Source organism: Furipterus horrens, unplaced genomic scaffold (assembly GCF_987537825.1).
Source record: "Furipterus horrens unplaced genomic scaffold, mFurHor1.1.pri manual_scaffold_11, whole genome shotgun sequence".
NCBI lineage: Eukaryota > Metazoa > Chordata > Mammalia > Chiroptera > Furipteridae > Furipterus > Furipterus horrens.
The window spans coordinates 18616521-18638735 of record NW_028327181.1 but is presented as its reverse complement, the minus strand read 5'-3'; the positions used below and the strand labels follow the sequence as shown (position 1 = coordinate 18638735).

The 22215-nt window shown below is 53.4% G+C and overlaps 1 protein-coding gene across 1 annotated transcript; it reads right to left on the bottom strand.

The window, feature by feature from the left end:
- Window positions 1–679: 679 nt before the first annotated feature.
- TOP3B (DNA topoisomerase III beta) lies at window positions 680–17691 on the bottom strand. The gene is made up of 17 exons (XM_090291235.1): window positions 17536–17691; window positions 16179–16310; window positions 14790–14896; window positions 14173–14247; window positions 12586–12782; window positions 11990–12146; window positions 11090–11203; window positions 9260–9350; window positions 7506–7660; window positions 7227–7332; window positions 6346–6492; window positions 6056–6229; window positions 4171–4299; window positions 3589–3738; window positions 3113–3213; window positions 2281–2482; window positions 680–1243 (listed from the first exon to the last, which is right to left on the bottom strand). Exons 1-17 carry the CDS (start codon window positions 17603–17605, stop codon window positions 762–764), a joined length of 2589 nt encoding a protein of 862 aa, XP_090147361.1. The 5' UTR covers window positions 17606–17691; the 3' UTR covers window positions 680–761.
- Between the last annotated feature and the right edge of the window lie 4524 nt (window positions 17692–22215).

Genomic DNA, 22215 nt, shown 5'->3' with positions numbered 1-22215 from the left:
TATACAAATGTCCCTCCACTGAACAGCCTGGGAAGCCGTATTACCAAGCTCCTGGCTGCCACACGGCCAGGGGTAGAGTTTCCCAAGCTCAGAGGACTTGTTGCCTAAAGCAGGCGCTCCACCTTGGGGCTGGAGTGGGGCACAGGAAGGGTGGCATGCGGGCAAGCAGCTTACTGTTTGCCCCAGCTTCCACAGGGCACTAAGGCTGACAGACTATTTTCAACATTGGGCATGTGAACAGCTCACCATGGCATCTCTGCCCCGCTGTAAGTTACTGTCTGAGACCATCAGGCTTGTTTCACAACTGAAATCGGAACGGCCCTGGAGACTGTCAGGGTCGCCTGAGGCACCACGTGGGGTCTGATCCTGAGCAGCAGGCTGTATCGACGGCCAGGTCCAGAGAGCACTTCTCCCAGCCCCATCTCCTTCCCTGGGCCTCCGTCTTACAACACCTGCCTGGGGTGACAGGTGTCAGGGACACCTCCCACAGGGCACACAGCTACCATTTCCACACTTGGTATCCTCCCCGAAGGCGCTGCTGTGGTGTGGGAAGAGCAGGTACTTAGGAAGTGTGTGCGGAATGAAGGGAGAGGCAAGGGGACAGGGACAGGAGGGGCAATGAGATGGGCGGGGAGGACACAGTGACCCAGACACCAGCAAAAGGTTCCCAGCTGCTTGCTCTGGAGAAGATAAAATGCATTTTAATGACTTGTGGCCCAGAAGACAACTGTCTGGAGCCTGGGTGAGGGACGACGGGGCCATCATACAAAGTAGGCGGCCAGGGCTGACATCTTGTCCTTTGGTCGCCTGGCACTGGGCTTCCCAGCAGGCCGCCGGCCCCGGCCCCGCCCTCGACCCTGCCTCCTCCCCGGCCCACCTCGGTGCATGGGGTGGCAGGAGGCCGCGTGCCTCAGCTCCACCAGCTCCTGGAAGATGGGGTCACAGAAGACACAGCCCGTATGCTGCGTCTCGTCGCCCAGGAGCGGGGACTTGGCCTTGTTGAAGTCCACGTCGAGCAGGGCAGCCTCACAGGAGCTGCAGGTCTCGGGGGACACGCGCACGCGGTGGGCGTTCTCGAAGCAGTGCGCCACCACGTTGCACTTGTTGCAGGCCACCTTCCACTTGGGGCCCGAGGTGGGGTCCAGCACCAGCACGCCACTCTCGCATTCCACGCACTGGCCGATGCCCAGCATGCTCAGCGAGTGCTGGCAGGTGGGGTGAGTGCACTCGTTGCAGCCCATGCCTGGCGGGGAGAGGACACCGGTGAGGCACGCCTGCCCGCTCACCCCGTGCTGCAGCCCCCCTTCTCCGCCCCGGGCCTGTCTCCATGCGTCCTAGTGCAGCGTCCCTCAGCCCAGCAGGGAGCGCTCCTCTCAGCTTTGCTCACACTGGCCTGGGCAGGAGAGCACTCCCAGTCCCTGCTTATCTGAGATTTCCTCACCCTCTGAGCACCCGCTCCCTGGGCTCACATCGCTTCCCAAAGGCCTTCCTGGTGGCCTCCAGCCAAGTCCATCTGCCCTTCACTTTGCTTCCATGGCTTGTCACAGGCAGCTCTGTGTGTGCCTCATTGGAGTAGGCCATATGTGGCCATCAGCTGCCCTAGAAGCTGCTAGAGGGCAGGGGTGGGCCTTGGTGCCTGCCCCACAGGTGAGGCTTGAGTCAGGAGGGGTAAACTGAGACCCCTGAGGGCTCCCAGACCCCCTGGGGATGTGGGTGGATGCCTCACTCTCACTGTATCTTGTGTCTGTCTGTGGTATGGGCTGATGACACCCCAGGGCCTGTGCAGGGTGTAAAGGAGACAGCACAGCTAAGGGTGAGCACCCTGGGTCCGGGACCCCCTTCCGACTCCTGGCTTAGTCTCTCAGCCCCACCTGGATGCATGCTCTCCTTTCTCTAGTAATAAGCATAAGGATGGAGGACTCTGGTGGGTGCTGACTGGAGGCATGCCCCCACCTGCTGCACCCCCTCACTCACCCCAGCCCAGGAGGGGACGCAGCACACCCACTGCCCAGACCCTGAGCGGGCTTACTATCATCAACTGTACAATTATGACAAGACAGAGAGCGGCAGAGGGCAGGGCTGATGCCACAGCAGTGCTCAGGTACACCGGGGCTCCTATCTTAGCACCAGTAGCACGGGCAGGCCCAGGGCAGGGGTACTGTCAGAGTCCAGCGTGATGTCAGGCAGGGGCTGATGTGACAGAAATCACAGGTCCCCGGGGGTCCGAGGGCAGCGCAGCTTGGGAGGGAGAGCTGAAGCCCGGGGATGAGGTGTTCTCACCTTTCTTCATGTCCCGGAAGGGCGGGTGGTTGTAGCAATAGGGGCACAGTGGGTAGCTCTTGCCCCGAGAGCCCGATGACCACAGAACCAGCTCGAAGTCATCCAGCGGGCACCGGAGTTCCTTGTAGAGCTTGATGGTGCCGTTCTGGGGGAGGGTGTAGGTCTCGTCGCAGTGGGAGCAGTGCAGGCGACTTGGCTTGGCCTGCAGCAGTGCCAGGGGAGCAGCACAGGGTCGCTGGGGCCCCCTGACCCTGCTGTCCACCCCCATTCTCCTCATAATACAGTATACGGAAAACGCAGGATGTAATCATAACACACAGGAAGTCCTATGTAATAGATGTGTATCGTATGCACATATAGATGACACAGAACGTGTAATATGCAATGTGTAATGTGTACATGATGTTTAATACATGTACAGAATGTGTAACAGGTAATGTATAATACATAATATGCTGCTAGGCAAGAACCTCTCAGGCAAGAATCCAGGCCAAGTGTCTCAGGACACTTGCTCTATGCATGAAGAAAGGCAATTCTAAAATTCCAGCATGTATGTTGATGCCCATGATAGCAAGGAATGTGTGGATAGGAAACAATGGACAACATGTGTTTAAGTGGCTAACTGCTTATCTGTACTTGGGGTCATGGGAACGCTGGGTATTTGTTGGCAAGGGTGCTTTAGGCCTCTCAGTCATTCTTGTGTGACAACGGGAACAAAGATTATATTGTACGACAGGATAAGGTGGAGGCCTACAGAGGTAACAAGACTTGCCCGAATCTGTGCACAAGGGCACTACAGGCCAGAAGGGGCATCCCTTCACCTACCACCTACCTGGATGTACTTCATGAACCGGTGGCACTTCCCGCAGCGGGAGAGGGGCTTGCCTGTGGCCGCCAGAGGTGAAAAGGACACCTCCATCAACTCATCCATGCCTGAAAGGAAGGAGTGCAGGGGAGTCACATCCTCCCGGCCTGCAGCAGCCCACCTCCCCAGCAGGTGGAAATGGGTGGGCTGGAGGGGAGGCCACACATGAGGTAGAGGGTCTGTGAGGGAATACATGCCTGCCCAGAGGGTGGGGGGTTTCCAAGTCAGTAATAGGAACAGCAGAGCTGCTGTTTGTCAGACGAGCCATGTGCCCTGTGTGTGGTATTAACACACTGGCTCTTTAATCCTAGTAAGGGCCCAGTGATGACCCACCAGCCAACAAAGGCCTGGAGCCCAGATGTGGGGGCTGGTCTCACATGGGGGCCCTTGGCACCCCGAGCGCTGGTAGCTCTGACCCGGGGCAGGGAAGAGGCAGACCTAACCTGCAATGGAGTCAACAAAGTAGTGGAATTTCCTCTTGAAGATGTCCAGGGTATGGCCCAGCACCTGGCGGTAGTCAGCCTTGCCCTGCGCGATCAAGTTCAGCTGCTTCTCCACGGCGCTGCGGATGGTGGGGAGCACCAGCTCTGCATCTGCAGGTGGGGTACCACCACTGTGAGCATTCTCACCTGAGGGGTCATGGCTGCTCCTGCCGGGGTTGGACAGCACCAGACTGGACCCCACACCCCCAGACCTTTCCTGATCTCCCACCCAAAAAATCCTGGAGTCACCAGGACAACTGTCTCTAGGATTGCATCACAAATGTGTTCTGGCAGTCCCTGGGCCATGCCTATGTTCCTTGGGGCCTGGAGGGGACAGAGCAAACACTCCAGCGGGGGTCCAGGCCTAGCCCCCCCTTTGGATCCTTTGCACCTGTCCACTCATCACCCACCATGCTGAGCCCAGGGCGGCCAGTGTAGCAGCCGCACAGTGGGAGCTGGGGGCCCACCGCAGGGTGCGGTAGGGAGGCTCTGAGCTGACGAAAGCGGAGCTGCAGCCCAAGGAGCACAGCCAGCCGAACTCACCAATCTTGTAGTAGCCGTGCACCAGGACGATGCCGAGGTTGGTGGGCCTCAGCCGGCGCCCGCTCTCCACCACCACATAGTTGCGCTGGCAGATGTTGTTGATGTGCACGGGGATGCTGGCATCCGTCCCTGCGGCGCACACAGGGCCCTGGTGTCCCTTGGCCTGCCCGACACTTCCCACCGGACGGTGGCCTGCCCTTCACCCCCACCGGTCACGGGCCCCTGGGTCTTAGCCTCTCCTGTGCTGCTTCTGGCCAGCGCTGTCCCAGGCACTGCACCCCATGCCATTCATGAATCGCCTTACCAATCCCAGGATGAAGCCCCCTGTGCCGGGGGCTTATTCCTGTCCCACAGAGGCTCAGAGATTAGGGAACGCTGCCAAGGGCAGAGCTCGCCTGACCTGCTCCTCACCTCTGGTGAGTAAGACTGCCTTGGCCTCTTCTGCCTCCATCCTGAGGCACTAACCCAATTCTGGACCCAGAGTCCCTGCCAAATCGTCCCCTTCAAAACCTGCTCTGCTCTGCCCACTTTCTGGTGCTCAGTCCCCAGGACATGCTTGCAGTTCTGGGACACACGTCCCTAAGGGACTTCAAGGTCACCTGGCACTGCCAGATGCTACCATTACTGCTCCCCTGGCTGAGGAGCCTCCTTAGCAGGTGCTTGGAGGCTAATGAGTCTGCTAAGGTCCCATGTTCACAGGATGAGGTGGGGATGGGGATGTGAACCCTGTGTGGTGGGCTCTGGGTGGTGTTGTGCTTGATGCTGCCTGTCTGCCAGGACCCATGTGATGTGGCTCAGTGGGTTCCCCAGCTCCTTGCTGCATTCTTGCTATGGCTTGAGGGGCAGCTCTTGCCAGGTCCTTTTACAGAGCCCTGGGGGCCCTAGTTGACGGGGCCAGCCTCCACCACTCTAGTTCAGGTCACAAGAGCCCTCTTCACTTCTGCAGACTCAATTTGGTCAATGTCTAGCGTATGGTTGTCAGAAGCCATGGATGTCCCATCAACAGAAAGGGACAGAGGATGCTGGGGAAGCAGCACCCACACCTCCCAGGGGGCTGAGGGCTGCTGTGGCCTGAGCCATATAGGCCCCCAGGCCTCTGGGAAGCAGCAGGCTCAGCTGTCCTGCAGAGGCCACACTGTCTCCAGGACCCCAGACTCAGGTGAGCTGCTCCCTGGCAGTCAACTGTAAGACTGTCAGTAATGGAACCAAGCCCAGGTACAGAGGCCTGGATTGTCCCAGGACCCTCCACAGCCTATCAACTGGGAGGGGTCCGGTCACCTGGGATAGCACACCAGCAACTGGGCAGTACCCATCAGCACGAACACTGCCTGGGTGGAAGGCCTCAAGTGTGCAAGCCTGTCACAGCCCCTGGACCCAGGACAAGCAAGACCACCTCGCTTGTGAGGTACATACATTAGCAACTACCCTCTGAGCTGGCAAATGGCCTTCAGCTGCCAATTTCCAATTGGAAACCTGGTTATTATGTAGGAGCTTCCGGCCCTTACTGGGCTCTAAGCTTCCCTCACTGGGAAGTGGCGCCTATGAATTTTGGTTTCCTTGTCACCGAACTCCAGGACAGACTCGGGTTGGCTGTGTGGACCGAGGAGGATCCTGATCTGACTTTTTCCTATAAATGAATCATTTGGGGTCCTGGATGTTAGTGTGCATAAGTACCCATCTCAGGTCCTGACATGGACGCCTTGGTGAGATACTGCCCGCTGCCACCCAGCCTGCTTGGCTGGCCACTCCCTGGGTCCCAGTCACCAGGTGCTGGGCATGGATGGGTCACTGGGCAGATCTGGAAGCACTGCCTCCTGCGCTCTGGTGTTGGGATGGGAACCCTCAGGCCTGGGTCCTGGATGGGCAGGTAGGCAAGTGCACCCACCAATGCCATGCTTCTCCATGAGGGTGATGAGCTCGGCCTCCGTCAGGTAGTCAGGTGGGCTCGTCTGCTTCTCCAGCAACTTCACCTCAGCCACAGGGAAGGTGTCGCCCCGTTGGCAGGGGGGAAGGCTCTCCTCCAGGGGCACGCTCTGCCAGGGCATGATCTCTGTAAAGCCTGGATAGACAGGGAGCCCCTTCAGACCCTCGGCCTCCATTCCCAGGTCCGGTGGAGAATGTTCCATCTGTCTGTGGAACTGAGGCGAGGAGCAAAGCTGGGCCCCATGGTTTTACCTGGTGAGATGACGGTCTTCACTGTGCAGGTGAAGTGCTCAGGCCCAATCCTGAAGGAAATGGTGTTCTGGAGGTACTTGCAGTCATAGCTAACCGTGGCAATAAAGTGCCTAGTGATGTACTCATAGAGCCGCCACGGCTCGCTCCCTGCAGTGAGCACAGACGCGGGTCACCAGCCAGAACGCTGGCTCTAAGGACCCCCTGGCTCCCACTCAAGAAGCAGAGCCACAGGATGCCCGAGAGGAGGAAACACATAGCAAGGAAAGCGAGTCTCTTGCGTCCTGGTGGTTTCTTCGCAGCCATGGTGCCCATCTCCTGCCCTGCTTCCAGGTGGACTGCTATTCGAGCACCTGGCCTGACCCTGTCTAGTGACATGCCACCATCACTTCCCACCAGGGCTGTGCACAAGCAGCTCCCACCTCCACCCACATGGCTCTCCCTTCCTCTGCCTTCTCCTGGCATGTGGCCACCAGCACTGCCTTGGCCCCATGACTGAGCTTGTCACTCTGTCTCAGTCTCATCCTGTCTGTCCACAGCCACCTGCACACTCACCTCACCGTCCCACCTCCTGCCTGGCCTCCTCTGTTCTAGGGTCCCCACGAGCAGCTGCCTGCATGCTGCACTCAGGCACACCTGCTGTCACCACTTCACTCTTGTCCTGTCCCATGGTGAGGGAGCCCAACTTGCAGGTGACCTCCTTTGCCACAGCCAGGGGTAGATGGGGGCAGGAGGGAGTCTCCACATTGCCAACAGGGCCTAACACCATGCAAAGATCCCATGTCACCATGGCTTCCTGCCCTTTCCTCGCCAGAAGCTTGAAGTGTGTGTGTGTGTGGGGGGGAATGTGATTAAGTGTGAGAGTGGTGGGGATCATCTGATACCTAATTCAGCCTCTGTGGCAGACCTCATGGGGGTGATGGGGGGATGGTCTCCAGCATCGTGACCTTTCCGTGGGCGGTTGATACCTTCTGCTAACAACCGCTTCACCTGAGGGAGAGAGAAGACAAAGTAGAGTACTGTGTATGGGCCTGGTTGCCCTCCCACCTACAGGGAGCTGCTGCCAGTCCTGGATGTGGCCAGGCTTGAGCTGGGGCCCAAGGCCTCGGCAACAGGTGTGTATGGGGGAGGGGGGGTGGCGGGCAGGGCCTGGCTCCACTCACCGTGTCGGCCCAGTAGGGATGGTTGGCCTGCTGCCGTAGAGGGCCCTTCAGGTCAAAGTTCTCAGGGTAGTGGGTCGTCTCGGTTCGCGGGTAGCTGATGTAGCCTTGGGTGTAGAGGCGCTCAGCGGTCTGCATGGCATGCTGTGGCCCCATGCCTGCAAGAGACAGGAGGCTCAGCTGGCCCAGAATGCCAGAGTCGGCCCGGTGCCTGCCCATGGGCCTGGGCACTCAGGCTCCCCCAAAGGCAAACAGGGCCTCCTGTGGGGTGACAGTGAGTCTGAGCAGGCAAGGCATAGAGCAGAGCTGCTGACCAGGTGCCTGTGCCTTAGCCAAGGCTGAGGTCCTCAACCTTTGAGGCCAGACTAAGGTTAAGGATGTGCAGTGTCACTCACAAGATGTTGGCCACTACACTGACTGAATGTGGCCTTCAGACCGCCTGCCTCTCATCCTCTGGCATGGAACCATGACAATGCCTCAGGGTCTGCTGGCATCTGCCCTGGCAGCAGAATTAGCACGTGCCCTCTGTTCTGAGCCCCTTGGGTATTCCTGTACTCACAGCATTCCCAGGCCACTGAGAGAAGGCTCGTCTTCCTGCTCCTCTGTGACCAGGAGAGGCTGGTGCTCAGCTACCGCTCATTCAATGTCACTATTACCTCTGCGGATCCCTGTAGGTGTTGCTCTAGAAAGCACTGCTCATGGTTTCCCAAGGCCACTGAGGGGCCACCAACTGTTCAGCCCAACCCCCTTCTCGCCATTAGGCCCAGAGAGGCTACGGTACACCTGTCCCAGGCAGCAAAAGATGGGTGTTGACCTCTCCCCTACATCAGGGAGGCTGCTCTGGGATGCTAATATCAGGATGCCCCTCTTGGATAATGACAATCATTACCATTGCTATTGTTACGCTGTGCTATTTCAGTCATTTAATCCTTACAACCCAGAGAGATGGGTACTAACTATAGTGACCCTATTTTTCACAGGAGGACACTGAGGCTCTGGGACAAGGAAGGATGTGGCTGAGCTGGGATTTAAACTGGTTTGTATCTGGAACTTAAACTCCATGGTTTAATGCCTCTAAGGGGCATGTGAGGCCTGCCTTGTGGGTGGCCCTCCTGATGCCTTGCCATGTGTTCAATCCTGGCAGGGGTTCCTCATTTAGTAAAATAACATGGTCTGCGTTTTCCCCATATAAATTCAAAGAAGCTGTTAAGTATTAACCAACAATCTTGTAAAATGGAATTTGCTCTCCTGTTTTTTGTTTCTACTCTGGAATTTAAGAGAAATGAAATCTTCATGAGGCTCAGATTCCCTCAAAGCCTCAGGTGACACTGCATGGAGAGGGGGTGCTGGCACAGGTGAGCACGAAAAGGGGGTGAGTGCTGGCACAGGTGAGCACGTGCAGGGGGTGAGTGCTGGCACAGGTGAGCACGAAAAGGGGGTGAGTGCTGGCACAGGTGAGCACGTGCAGGGGGTGAGTGCTGGCACAGGTGAGCACGAAAAGGGGGTGAGTGATGGCACAGGTGAGCACGAAAAGGGGGTGAGTGATGGCACAGGTGAGCACGTGCAGGGGGTGTGTGCTGGCACAGGTAGCATGGAAGGTGGGTGCATGGCACAGGTGAGCATGGAGGGAGAATACTAGCAGGGGTAAGAAGGTCAGCATTGTCCTGCACCCCTAGGTACTACTCTGAGGTTGAACGGGGTCACTGTGTGCCCATTCCACGAAGTCTGTTGGGGGTTTTAGGGAAATGGTCTCATACCCAGGGAAGAGCTGGCCACACGTAGCATCTCCACAGTGTTCAGGGCCAGGGGCCTCTGCTTGGCCTTCTCTTTCCTGCTTGTGGCTTCCACCTAGAAGACAGAACAGATTCAGTGATTTAGGGATGGAGGGAAAGGGTCGGGACACCAAACCAGAGAGAATTATGATGGGTTGGCAAAGGGTCTGCTTTCATCGATTTGGTCTCCCTGGTCCTCAAAGTCACTCCTCATAATGTTCTCAAGATTCGAGTGAATATTTATTCAGGCCCGGGAAGGAAAAAAACAAATAATTTTCTAAAGAATTTTTTAAGGAGAGAGAAAAACTGGAGAAATAGGAAAGAGGCAAGAGAAGGGATTGTAGCCCTGGCCTGGTAGCTCAGTAGGTTAGAGCACTGTCCTGATTCGCCAAGGTCACAGGTTTAATCCCTGGTCAGGGCATATACAAGAATGAACCAATGAATGCAGAAAGACGTGGAACAACAAAGTGTTGTTTTTTTTCTCTTTCTCTTTCTCTAAAATCAATTTTTAAAAAAGAGAGAGGGAGAGATACATTGCAAATTCAAAATTAGACAGGAGCCAGTGTCAGCAAGGCCCTGGGGAAGGCAGGGTCAGGTGGGCCCTGGGGTGTGGGCCGTCTCCATCAGCGGCTTGCTCCTCAGTGAGCCTGAGTGCTGCCACCAGGACCTGCTGGTATGGCTATAGCTTCTGATTTGTCAAGAGAAGCTGGAAACCAAGATTTTAATGTGAAGTCTCATTATTTTTAAATGTGGGTAACTATTTTGAAACTTTTGTGAACACCATGCAGTTTAAATAAAATACTGGTGAGCTACACTTTCAACCTCTAAACTGAACAGCTGTCAGAGGAGATGACTCTCTTTTGCCTGTGGCAGAAACAAACAACTCAACTCTGACAGCTCATCCCTGCCAATTCCATGTAGACCTGGTCGGGCCAGGGCCTTCTGATTCCAGACAGACAGATGTGAGCTGAACACTGAGGCCAAATTGTGTACGTGCAGTCATGAAGGCTGGGTGAGAGTTGGAGACAGTAGCAATAGCGTCTCTAGGAATGTGATCAAGGATAAAAGTATGAAGTGGCTTTAAAAGTTCTGGAAGCCTGAGTCAACTGCATGGGTAGGTAAGAGGGCACCCAAGGGAGGCTCAAGAAGGATAAGAGAAGGCACCTCAGTGGCTTTGGTAGTTGTCACAGCTGTACAGCATTTGCTGCAATGGCCTCGGCCTGCCACCCATCCCAACCCCCACCCCCACGCGAGCCAGCTCCTTGCCAGGTGGCATTACCTTCTTCCTAATGGCCAAGCAGCATGTCCTTCCAATTCATAGAACCCTAAGTAAGAAATACAGTGCCACAAAGGCCATGAAAGCTGCCTGGAGTTGGGACCCCAGACCCGCCTGTGTTAGCTTATGTGACCCTGGAGGAATGCGGAAGAGGCAAGAGGAGGGACTCTGGCTGTGCACATAGAGCCCTCTGCAGTTGTCAGCTTTAGACATCACAGAAAAGGGACATTTGTGTGAGATAAAGTCCTGTTGAAAGGAGGTGATGCCCACAGGGTCACATGGAAAGGGAAGCGTGGAAGGGGCCCAGTGCGTCACGGGAGTGGGATGGTGCACGATAGAGAAGATATGTGGCACGCTACAGTTACGGCGGTGCGTGGAACTATTTCATTAGGAGTGTGTGTGTAACTGTTCTTTCCAAAGATGTCAGAAAGGGAGAGAAAGACGCGACCCTAGGTCACGAGGTATTTCTCCAGCCAGAGGCATCCCCACTCCTACCCCAGCCCAGGCAAAGGTGACAGATGTGGGTGGAGCAGGCCCACCTGGGCTTCCTTCTCCAGCTTGGTCATGTTTAAAAACATCTGCGCGATCTCCCGATCAAACACTCGTACTCGGTCCCAGTCCAAAAGGAGAGATCTGTCTTTATCAGCATTAACCTGTAGGAAGAAGGACAAAAGAACACAGGAGAGAAAGTATTCAGGTCAATCTGTTGCCAGAGAAGAGAACTGAGGCAGATGAAGCTGGTCCTTGTCTGGGAGCAAAGGGCCCTAGCTCTAAAGTCTCAGAGCCGTACCTGTGCAGGTGTGCAGATACACAGATGCACAGCTATGCAGCCCCTCCCCAAGGAAAGGCTGCTCTGACAGCTGGCATCCCCCTGAAATTAGACAGATGGTTCCACGAGGGGAGCCCAAAGCTGAGGCTGATGTGTCCTTAAGGAGTGTCAGAGCCTCACCTCTCACACCATCCCTGCTGACATCCTAATGTCTGACCCACACGAAGTGTGGCCCCATCCTGGGGTCCCCAGTCTCGTGTTGACTGAAGTAGCTCTGTATTATGTTCTAAATCTTATGAGAAGCTTCCATGGAGGCTTGTATTTGGAAGTGGGGTTCCAAAACCTTAAAAATTTGGAAGTCAGTCCTTGGACCTGACTGTGGCAGCTGATGGCCCCAAGGGGTCACCTCACCCCACACCACCAAAGCTGAGTTCATTCTCGTTCATCCAAATTCAACGTATCTAGGCTGAGCCGTATCCTGCCTCTCAATTAAAGCGGGGGTCCCTCCCCGAGGCACACTGCAGACCCCCCTCTGGCCTCCCTACTGTACAATTGTGCCCTCGGCCTCTAGGGCCTACAGGACTACGATGATGATGATGGTGGTAGGAACTCCCAGAATTCACACCCAAACTAGGGAAGGCCCAGTGGGAACAGAGAAGGGAAAAAGAACCTTGGCCTGCAGCACCCAGTAGGTCTCCGGTTTGAAGGACTGGATTTTGTCATGTCTCTCCACGCAGAATCCCAGGGTAGGGGTCTGACACGGCCCAAAGGAGATGAGAGAGCTGTCTAAATCGCCGTATTTCCCCTGGAAGTACTTAGTCTGAAACCTGCAAGGAGGGGTAGGGGGTGGGGGAGAGGAAGATATTTCAGGCATGTGTTTGTTGAAGGCACCATCATTAACCACTGGTGGGAGTGTGGGATGGGTTAGCTGGTGGGTACAGCGAGGAGGCAAGGTGGCTGGCTGCTCCCCGCTCAGAAGACAGGGTAAGAGGACATGCTCAGCATGGGGGCAAGGAGGTGTGTGTACACATAACAGAGAAAGTGGAAAAGAAGAGCAGACATTCTGACCATCCCAGGAAGCCCTTCTGTTCCATCCCATCCCCTCTGCCCTCTCCTCAAGGCCCGTACAGTGTGGACAAATGTACTACTTTTTAAGCAGTGGTCTATTTAGACAGTTTTCAGACTGTGGGGTTCTGATTAGGCCAGGGACCGAGGATGGGGACCAGCAAGGGCAGGGGCTCTGGACAAAGGGAAGGCGGCCAGCACCTGGTGAAGGCACAGCCAATGCGCAGGTCCAGCTCCTGCCTGGCATCCACCGAGAGCGCCTCGTTGTGGTCAGGCTCGCCCAGGCGGGCCATGGCATTGCAGATGTCCGTGTCCGTGATGGAGCTGAACCTGGCCCGGAACACTGTCTTCTCACCGCCATGGGCTGGACTCATGACGGGCAGCACAGCATCCAGGACCTGAGGGAGGTGGCCGGCTGTGACCCATTCCAACTCCTGAGGCCTCTACCTCCTGCTCTATACCCCACCCGTGGGCGCAGCTCCTCTCCAGGGCTGAGCCTCCCCTGCTGTGTGTGTGATCCCTTCTCTACTCTTGCCACACCCTTCTCTGTCTCTCTCCCCTTCCAGAAGCCTCAGTCTCTCTACATACTCCTGCCACATGGCTTCCTTCCTTTTGTCTACCAATTTACTCAAACACTCCCTTCTTATACCATCCTGCAGGCTGCCACCCTCTTACTTCCTGCTTCCATTGTCACCAAACCAAGAAATGCTATTGCCAAGGACACAAGGGAACTCAGAGCTGCCAAATCCACCCCGTTTGACCCATCTGCCCTTCTTCTAGAGGAGGGAGTGCTAGGAAGGGTGGGTGGAACTTTTAAGAGACTGGAGAAAAGGCAGGGAGGGAAAAAAGGATGAAGAGGAAAAGGCAGGAGTGGGAAGGCCCTGAAGACCCCCACTGTGGGGCCCTGGGGTGGCTCAGAGTGGGGAGGTGGGGGGGGGGAGATAAAGCACAGTAGGGGTCCTGGAGCCAAGACTCACTAAGAAGGCCGTGCAGTGGGAGGGAAGTCATGCTGGAGCCTGGCCATGCAGCTTCTTTACGGGGAAGAAGTGGCTTCGATTCTGAAGGGAGAAAGCCTCATGAGTTGCCACCCTTCTTTACCCTCAGCAGCAGAGACGCCCTGGGGAGGAGCAGCCCTGCACAGGAGGAGACAGGAGAGGGGGGTCTGGGAAGGGATGGAGTGTAATCAAGGCTGCTGAGGGTGCTGTGCTGGAATGCGTGGTGCCCTGAGTTCCCCTGTCCTGCTGGAAGCATTTACTGAGCCTTGAGGCAGACCAGTCCCTGGGAGAGCTGGGGGTGCAGACGCAGGAGGGCGACCTGTACAGAGTCACGGCCTGAGGGGCACCAGGTGACACCTGTAATCACAGCCAGTGTGAGAGCACCGCCAAGGCAGGTATGGGAGGGCCTCCTGGGTGGGGAGCAGACACGTGAAGCATGTGCAAGGAGTGAAGAGGGTTGCCGGGTGTCAACGGCATGATCTAAGGTCCCCGGAAGGTGCTGAGTGACCTGAAATGCTGAAAACCAGCTCTCTCCTTGACAAAGCCCGGTTCTGAAACCCAAATCCATTTAGCAAATTCTGCCCTTTCACTGTTGCTCACACTATGTACCCCCAGAAGGTGAAGTCACACTCCATCACCCTTAGTGGAGTCTATGCATTTTAAAATGTCTAGAGAATTCCCAAAATAAAGGAGACTAAAAGGCATTTTTTAATCCAACGTAGTTGATTCCCTACTTTGGGCTCAGGAATGGTTTGGGGCAGGTGGCAGGAAAGGCCAACAGTGAGGACCTGACCTCGAAGCAGATGTTCTCCCCTTCCTTGTCACAGTCCAGCCACAGCACGATGTAGTCACAGCCTTTGCCTTCCACCTGCCACAGAGCACAGGGGGTCTCACACTTGCCACAGCCCGGTGACCTGCAGTCCCCACCCACAGCTCTCCCACCAGGCTCAGAGAACAGAGCCAACGCTCCTCCCACCCCCCCACCCCCGCTGTTTAGGAAGCCTTGTGCCCAGAGCAAGGGCACAGGCTAAGCAGAGGAACTATATAGTTAGACTGGCTTAGCCAATCTTAAAATAATTTAGTTCAAACAACTGTTTTGTGGGCAACAAAATGTTAAAAATCCAGTAAGATCTTAACTCCAAAAACTGCATAGAAAAAGGACTGAAATGAAATAAGCCTAAATGTTAATAATAGTGGTTGTCTTGGGTAGTGTGATGATAAATAATCTTCCTTCTTGATATTTATTTATATATTTCAATTTTCCATAATATATAAGCATTTTTTAAAAAACTAGCCGGGGGGTGGGGAGGGGCGCTCACAGAAAGGGCTATAAGGTCTGCCCAAGGGCTGGGCTCAAGGGAACCAGGGGAAGGGCCTCCCTGCCTGCTCTGCCCCGCCTGCCCCACGCACCTGCAGGAACTTCACCATGTTCAGCTTGGGGTTGGCTTCCTTCTTCTCCGTAGGGGCTTGACTGAACAGCTCTGCGGGGTCCACTTTGTCCCATTTGTTGTACTTTCCTGTAAATCCCAGGCACAAAGACATCTGAAATCACACTTCAGAGCTTGGCCCCTGTGATCGTCATACTGTGGTCTTGTCTTACAAAGAAGGAGAGAAAGGCTTGGAGAAAGATTTTCCCAGGAACCTCCACAGTCAGAGACAGAGCCTTCCTTCAGCAGCCTTCCTCCTCCTGGCTGCTGAGCTGACACCACACCTCGGCCACCCATGGGAGCTGCCACTGCCAGGGCTGCTGCTCTAGCCTCGCTTCCAGGAAGGTCCCTGTGGCCGGCTCACTTTGCCAGAGAACTGACCCACGCAACACGTACCTCCGTCTTTTCTTTCAGCCTGGATTCCTCTCCCCTGACCCAGCACTTGACTGGGCACATGATGGGCACTCAGTTGATGCCCATGGAGAATCAACCTTTTTGGGCCTCACGGATACGTCCACCTACTTCACTATTTGGGGTTGGGTGTTCACATGCTCAGAACTCTGCCTTTCTTTTAGGCCCTATTTCCTGCAGCCTGAAAGACTGGGGTCAAATAGAGCCAAGTTCAAATCCCAGCTCCCCATCTGCAGGCTAGTGGTAAAGCTCAAGGTCCAAATATTCAGCCACACAACTAAATCAGTGTCACTGTTTCCACTGAGCAGCAAAAAGTAATGAGGCTTTGCTCTGTGCCTGGCCCCGTACGAAGCACTCTACCCTCACTGTCACACTGAGTCCATACAGTCCTGGGAAGTGAATGGCACTGTCGTAAGACCCATTTCACACAGGAGGAGCAGAAACTCATGGAGGCCCAGTCACTGCCCTAGTCCCAGCCTGTGAGCCAGCAGTGTGGTTCAGACCCCAGGCCAGATTCTTGTCAACCACGCTGCCCTGCACCTTGTCCCAGTACGTCACTAATGCAGGCCATTCCAAGATGATGGATAATAGTAACAAAATGAGGATGATGATGACCAGCCACCAAGTGACTGCTAGACAACAGTGACACTCAGCAGGGGCAGCAGCCTTTCCCCAAGCACCTGTTCAGACCAGACCTCCCTGACATGGGCAATGTCTCCAGTCAGCACAGCAAGGTACACAGGGCATGCAGTAACTAAGGGTGCCGCTGGGATGGGGGCCAACGGGTGGTGACCTCCAAAGCCTGAGGTCTGGATGCCTCATCCAGGGACCCCGGGTGACTTCTCCGCAACCTATTGGTGTCAGGACTCATGGGTTCTGGACTGGTTCCAGCTGGACCCTGGGAAGCATCATGCAGGGCTTCCCTCAGCGGGATGGGTGGGAAGGAGGGTGGGGGGCTCACCCAGGAAATCCAGGGTCATCACATGACCACAGACAGATGTCATTTTGAAGCGAACTGGTTGGCCAGCGAAGTTCCCTGTGTACTCGTGCACTGAGCATGTTCCATTCAGCCCTTTGTGTGAGGACATGTTACCTGCAGAGGAGAAGCACAGTGAGGGGTGCAGCCACCTCAGAGACCCTGGGCCCCAACGCTGCCTCTCGGAGGGCCTGAGTCCCCCTTCCCCAGAGCGGTCAGTAAGAATATTCCTCAGGCCACTGCAGGGAACTAGGTGCGGAGAGGTCTCCCGGTTCACAGGGAAAACACCATTGGTAACCAACCAGCACAGTGCGCTCACCACACAGAGCCCCGCACCAGCTGGGGGCCAGAAGCACCCCCTCTGAACTCTCAAGAGCAGACACTCCCAGGCTCTTTCTCTGTACTTCTGTGTTCACTCCTGAATTTGATTTCTGTCTACCTGCTCTCAAACTTTACTCAAAGGTCCCCAGGAATGCTGATTACTGAATCCCAGTGTCGTCTCACACTCCACACTGATGGCCCCTCAGCCAAACTTCCTCAGCTTCTGGGACCAAACACTACTTCTGCAGTCTCCCTCTCCTTAAGACCATGACTTCTTAGTCCACATGTCTCAGGATGTCTTCCTCCTTCACCCTTGGGACCAAGGGGAGGTCAGGGTGGATGTATGCCATTTCTTGGTCCCCAGCATCGAAATAAAATACCCTCCCTATTTGGAGGGAATGCAGAAACAGGAGGGGAAGGAGCACCAAGCACCCCAACGGCTGAGTGGGGGTGCGGGCTGACATTCCGTTTACCAAGGCTCTGGTGTCTTGGGAGAGCCATGGCCAAGTCTCAGCCTAGTGGCTGCTCTTGAGTGACATGAGCCTTGTGGGTGGAAGCTATAGCAGCAGTCAGGGGTCAAGGATAGGGCCAAGGGTCTTGTGGTGATGATGCCTGTAGTATGGCCTTGTCAGACTTAGACCAGGGTGTGGTCCTGGCTGTGTCTTCCTCCTTCCAGTAAATTCCCTTTGTGTGTAAGTTACCAGGGTTGGTTTTTGCTGCCTATGACCACCAACCCCAGCCAGCACAGTGCTCTTACAGTGTACCTGCTGCTATGCTGTGGATGGCGCCTGTGCCTTTTGGGAGCCCCGCCCTGGCTCATGCTAGCTGTGGCAGTAAAGGAATTCCACAGTGACCAGCACCAAGGTGCTTCGTGAATGCCTGCTGTCCTGAACCAAGTCTACTCCAAAGGGGTAGTCGCACTTTGGAAAAAGAAAGAAAAATAGGCATGACCATGTGTAAAATAGGAATGACCATGGTTACAGATCAAAGCCAGAGAGACGCCAGGGTTGGTCTTCCATACCTCGAGAGAGGATTTTGGCAATGGACTGGGCCAAGGACGGCTTTTCTGCAACCATGAGCACAGTCTTCATCTTATCTTAAAGCTGGCCCCAGTTGCAGGGAAATGGCAAGGAAGAAGTCCAGGAATGATGTTTCAGCAGCCCAACACTACTGTCAATGCTCCTAAAGAGAAAGACACAGAAAACAGCAGTGCTTCCAATGGAACCTGTACCACTTCCTAACAAGGAAACTCGCTTAAAAAAATAAAAATAAAATAAAGCAAACCCCAGGCAAGAAAAAAACAAAAATTAAGGAAACTCGAAGACATCTAACAAACTGCCCAGGACAACTGATCTGGCTCAGAGGTGACATTGGAAATTTGGCTTCATTTGGGAGAAGGTAAGATGACTCTATGACCTCAGGTCAATTTTCTCCCCAAATCCAGGCCAGGAAGATGCTGGGGCCTTTGGATGGGGGCCAGAGCCAGGGCAGGGTAGATACTGGCCCTCCTGCCATGCTACCGTTCTGTGTTCCATGGGGCCAAGAGTGGCACCTTCATCTTGCCTGAGTCCTGGGATACTTTCAAAATGAAGACATCCAGGCTGGGCTCCCTAAGTCCTTGTGACGCACAACCAGGCCTGGGACCCACTGGCCAGAGGCTCCAGTCCCCAGCAGAGCTCACAAGGTCCTGCACGACAGGTTCCAATGTGCCTTCCCGCCCGCCCCACAGCCCTCCTGCTTGGCAGGCCATGCTCTGGCCAATTAAACTGAACACCATTATCTAAAGAAAAAACACATTTTCGGGTTTCTGTCCCCTTTGCTTGGAATGTTTCCCCAAGCCTGGAGAATGCTGCTCAAGTGTCCACAGGCCCAGCGTGAGCACTGACTCTTCCTTAAAGAGTCCTCCCAACGCCCACTGGCAGGATGAACGCTTCCTCCTGACCCGGGTTCCGTAAAACCCGCCGCACACCATGCCGCAGTAGTTACCGCCTCATCTCTCCCCACTGGCACATGAGCCGCTTGCTGTCTGACTCACTGTCGGCAACTGAAATGGTTTGGGGCCTGATATAGGACATTTAATGCCTGTTGGCCAAATAAAAGAAACATATGAACCATGCCGTTTTAATCACTATAAAGATAGCATTGATGCTGATAAATATAATAATGTATTTCTTGTAAAAAGCTTTTGTTGACACAACTGGGCAACCTTCTGGGAAGAAAAATAAATTTAAACTCTTTATAATTTTCACCAAATCAAATTCTAGATCTAGCAAAGATTTAAGTAAAAAAATGAAATCAGAAAAATACTAGAAGAAAACATGAACTTTAGTATTAAAAAAAGAACTCCTAAATACTTCAGAGCTCAGAAGCACACCTCTTCATGTTTCAGAGCATTTGATTTCCTTTTCTGTGACCTGTTGATTCATATTTTTTACTCATTTTTGTCAACTGGATTGCTGTTTTCTCATTTTTGGCTGTTCATATAATGAGGAAATTAGCCCTTTGTAATATAATGTCCAACAAGACTCATTCAAGCAAGTAAGTGCTAGAGTGAGCTTTTGCCTACCTCACTCGCAAAGATCACAGGTCTGAGCACACACGTGGGTGAGGGTATGGGGACAGGCAAACTCAAACGTAGGTAGTGGAAGTTCAGTCAGAGTAACCTCTGATAGCTCTTAAACTGTGAGTGCACATCCCCAGCAACCATACTTCCAGAAATAAATTCAATTATCCTGCAGGTATTTACTGAGCACCTACTACATGCTCAGCCCAATCCTGGGTGCAAGGAACACAGCACCGTGTTCGTCCTTTGTGCTGGAGTCTCTGTGCCACGTGGGACGAAGCAATGCAGGCAGGGGAGGTACAAGGCAGGAGTGAGACCTGTGATGTCTTGTGGGAGAGTCTAGGAGACAGGCCAGGGCAGGGTTGAGGGAGAGCAAGGAGGCCTGGGGTGCTGAGAGGGAGCAGGCATGTAGATAGAACACTGGCATTGGCCCTGGATTATGGGTTCGCTTTGAGGGAGCTGGGAGGCAGCACAGGAGGAGATGATCTGACTTCAAATTTTAAAGGGACCCTTCTGGCTGCCCTGCCAGAAGGGAGTGACTGGCTTCCGGTGGCAGTGGGAGAGGTAGTGAGGTTAATTTGGAGTCTGGGAAGATTCTGAAGGCAGAGTCAACAGGACTGAGAAGGGGAAAGCAAGGTGAGTCAAGAACGTCCAAACTTTTGGCGAGCATCAGGCACTGACAAGACTGTCCATGTCAACACTGAGTCCCCAAAGGGCAGGACATGGCAGCACCTGGGGAACCAGGGCTGGGGAATTCTCCACAGCATTATCATTCATAATAGAAGATTAGACACAGTTTAGTGTAGGTCAACATGGAATTGTTAAATAAAATTATGGCGCGTCTGTACAATGGAGCTCCAGGGGGTGGTGGCTAGGAAGGATGCGTCTGCTTAGTAAATATTAACATGAATCAGGTCACCATGAAAATGACATGAAGAAAATGGGGTGCATGGCAGTGTATACAGAGTGCTGCCATCTGTGTGGCATTACAGTGGCTGAAGAAAACAAATGGTCAATGCATTCGCCTGGGGTGGGGTGGGGTGAAGGCCTGAAGGTTGGGGCTGGGGGGTGGGGAGCTCCTGCTCACCACACTGTCTCTTGCATCTTCTACATTTAGTGCTGTGGACAAATGTGCCTGGTCAAAAGAACTAAGACAATGGATTTAAAACTAAAGACAAAATAAAACCAGAAAAATCAAGAAGGGCTAGAAAGGGCAGCCTTCAGAAAGGAAGAAAAGGAAAACACTTCACTGTCCATGGGAAGCAGCCCAAGGTCTGCCCTGGGCTGTCAACCCAGCCCCTTGCTGCAAGACACTGGACAACTTCAGGAAAGTCAATCTTCTTTATAAGAAAGCTGCCCCAAATAAATCAACAATTTGCTTTTTTCGCTAAATACGTTTCCCCTTAACTACACCACCATCCCAGACACAAAAAGGCGAAAACTGCTGGAAGGACGGCATCAACAGTCTGCACAGGAGCTCACCGCCCTGAGGACCACTCAGGCCACATGGCCCATTGCCAGCTGTGCAGCCCCCTCCCATCTCCTGGAACACCACCCTCGCTCCCTGTGTCATGGCTGCTCTCAGGCCTCCACCTGGGTCGCTCTCCCCAGACACCTAATAGGTCTGACTCCCTGACCCCCACTCCCTGAAAACCACACCTGCCTGTGTCCTCGGGTGGTGGCACTGTCACTGTGCTGCCCTGCAGTGGGAACTGAAGGGTCAGGGGGACCAGAGCTCCAGCAGCAGAACTTGGATATGAACCCAGGCCTGTTTGCTCTAGAACCCACACACTAAGCCTTCCTCCTATACTGACTCTGTGAGCATCCCACACTGAGGAGCAGCTCTGCTTTACTTCCCTCTAGCGCTTGCCGCTGTACCTGACAGTCTCCATCCACTTATTTAGTTTTCTGTCTTACACTTCCTAGAATTTAAGTATTTAAGAATTTAAGGTTTTGTTTTCTTCATTCTAATAGTCGGTAGTAAGTGATGAGCAAAACAGTGAGTGAACGTGAGTAATGAGTACCTTTACCTGAAAAGTGAAAAATAAAAATACTCTTAGACGCCTAAAATATAAAGACTGACTTTAAATTTGTAAGAGTATTGCAAACACTTCTATAGTGTCAAAGTTTCTAGAAATCTCACATCTCTACTATTCCCCCTCATACCTAAGGATCCTAAACACCTTTTCAGTAAATCACTACGGTTCTTCTCTAAAGATCCCTTTGGGGAGAAGCATTTTGTCCTATCATCTTCAAAGGGATGACCTCATTTATCCAGAACCAGGGACACAACTGGACAGTCACAGAAAGGCACACCAGCACTGGTCCAGACTTTAGATCACCTGTTTACGTCTCAGACTGCGCAGCTGCTAATCCACATTTGCTATGTGCCGGTCTTCAGCAGCTCTGGCTCTAAAGAAACATATTCTAGTTCAACGGTTTATACCTCAATACTACATAAGCACTTTGTAATGTCCTGAGCATCACTGTTTTATTAGAGAAAAAATATCACTTCTTTTAAGGATATAGAATCATGAAATCATGAGAAAAGGGCCTTGGTGATGATCTGGTACAATCATTTCAAAGAGGAAAATCAAACTAAGACTCAAAGAAAGGATTATCCAAAGGTAACCCAGGAAGTTAGTTAAATTGGGGTAAAACTCATGTTTCCTTACTTCCAGCTGGATACATTTTTTAAAAACTGCATCAGGTTCCTTCCACCTCTTAATCATAACTGTGATTAGTTTTCTGTGATTAATCTTAGTGCTTCCCTGCTTTCCCATTAAGGCACATCTCCAATTTCAAAATAAAAGCCAATAAATACAAAAGCTGAAAGCAATGTTTTGTGAACTTCATTCATACACCATCCTAATGCCTTACTGGCAAAACACTGTTATTCACTTGTTTTGCTTTAAAAAAATAAAAATTAAATATATATAAATAAGGAAAATTGTATAGCCTCAGAGGAACTAAAAGGCTGGAATCAGTGTCCAGAACTAGATTCTTTCCGCTAACCTACACGGTATATTAAGCCCTATTTTGTTGCCTGCCAAAGCTCTGAGCCTGAGGTTTGTCCTCTTATATAAAAAAGGGAGATTAGCCAGTGCTAAGGGGGTGCTGACAGTAAACACTCCAAAC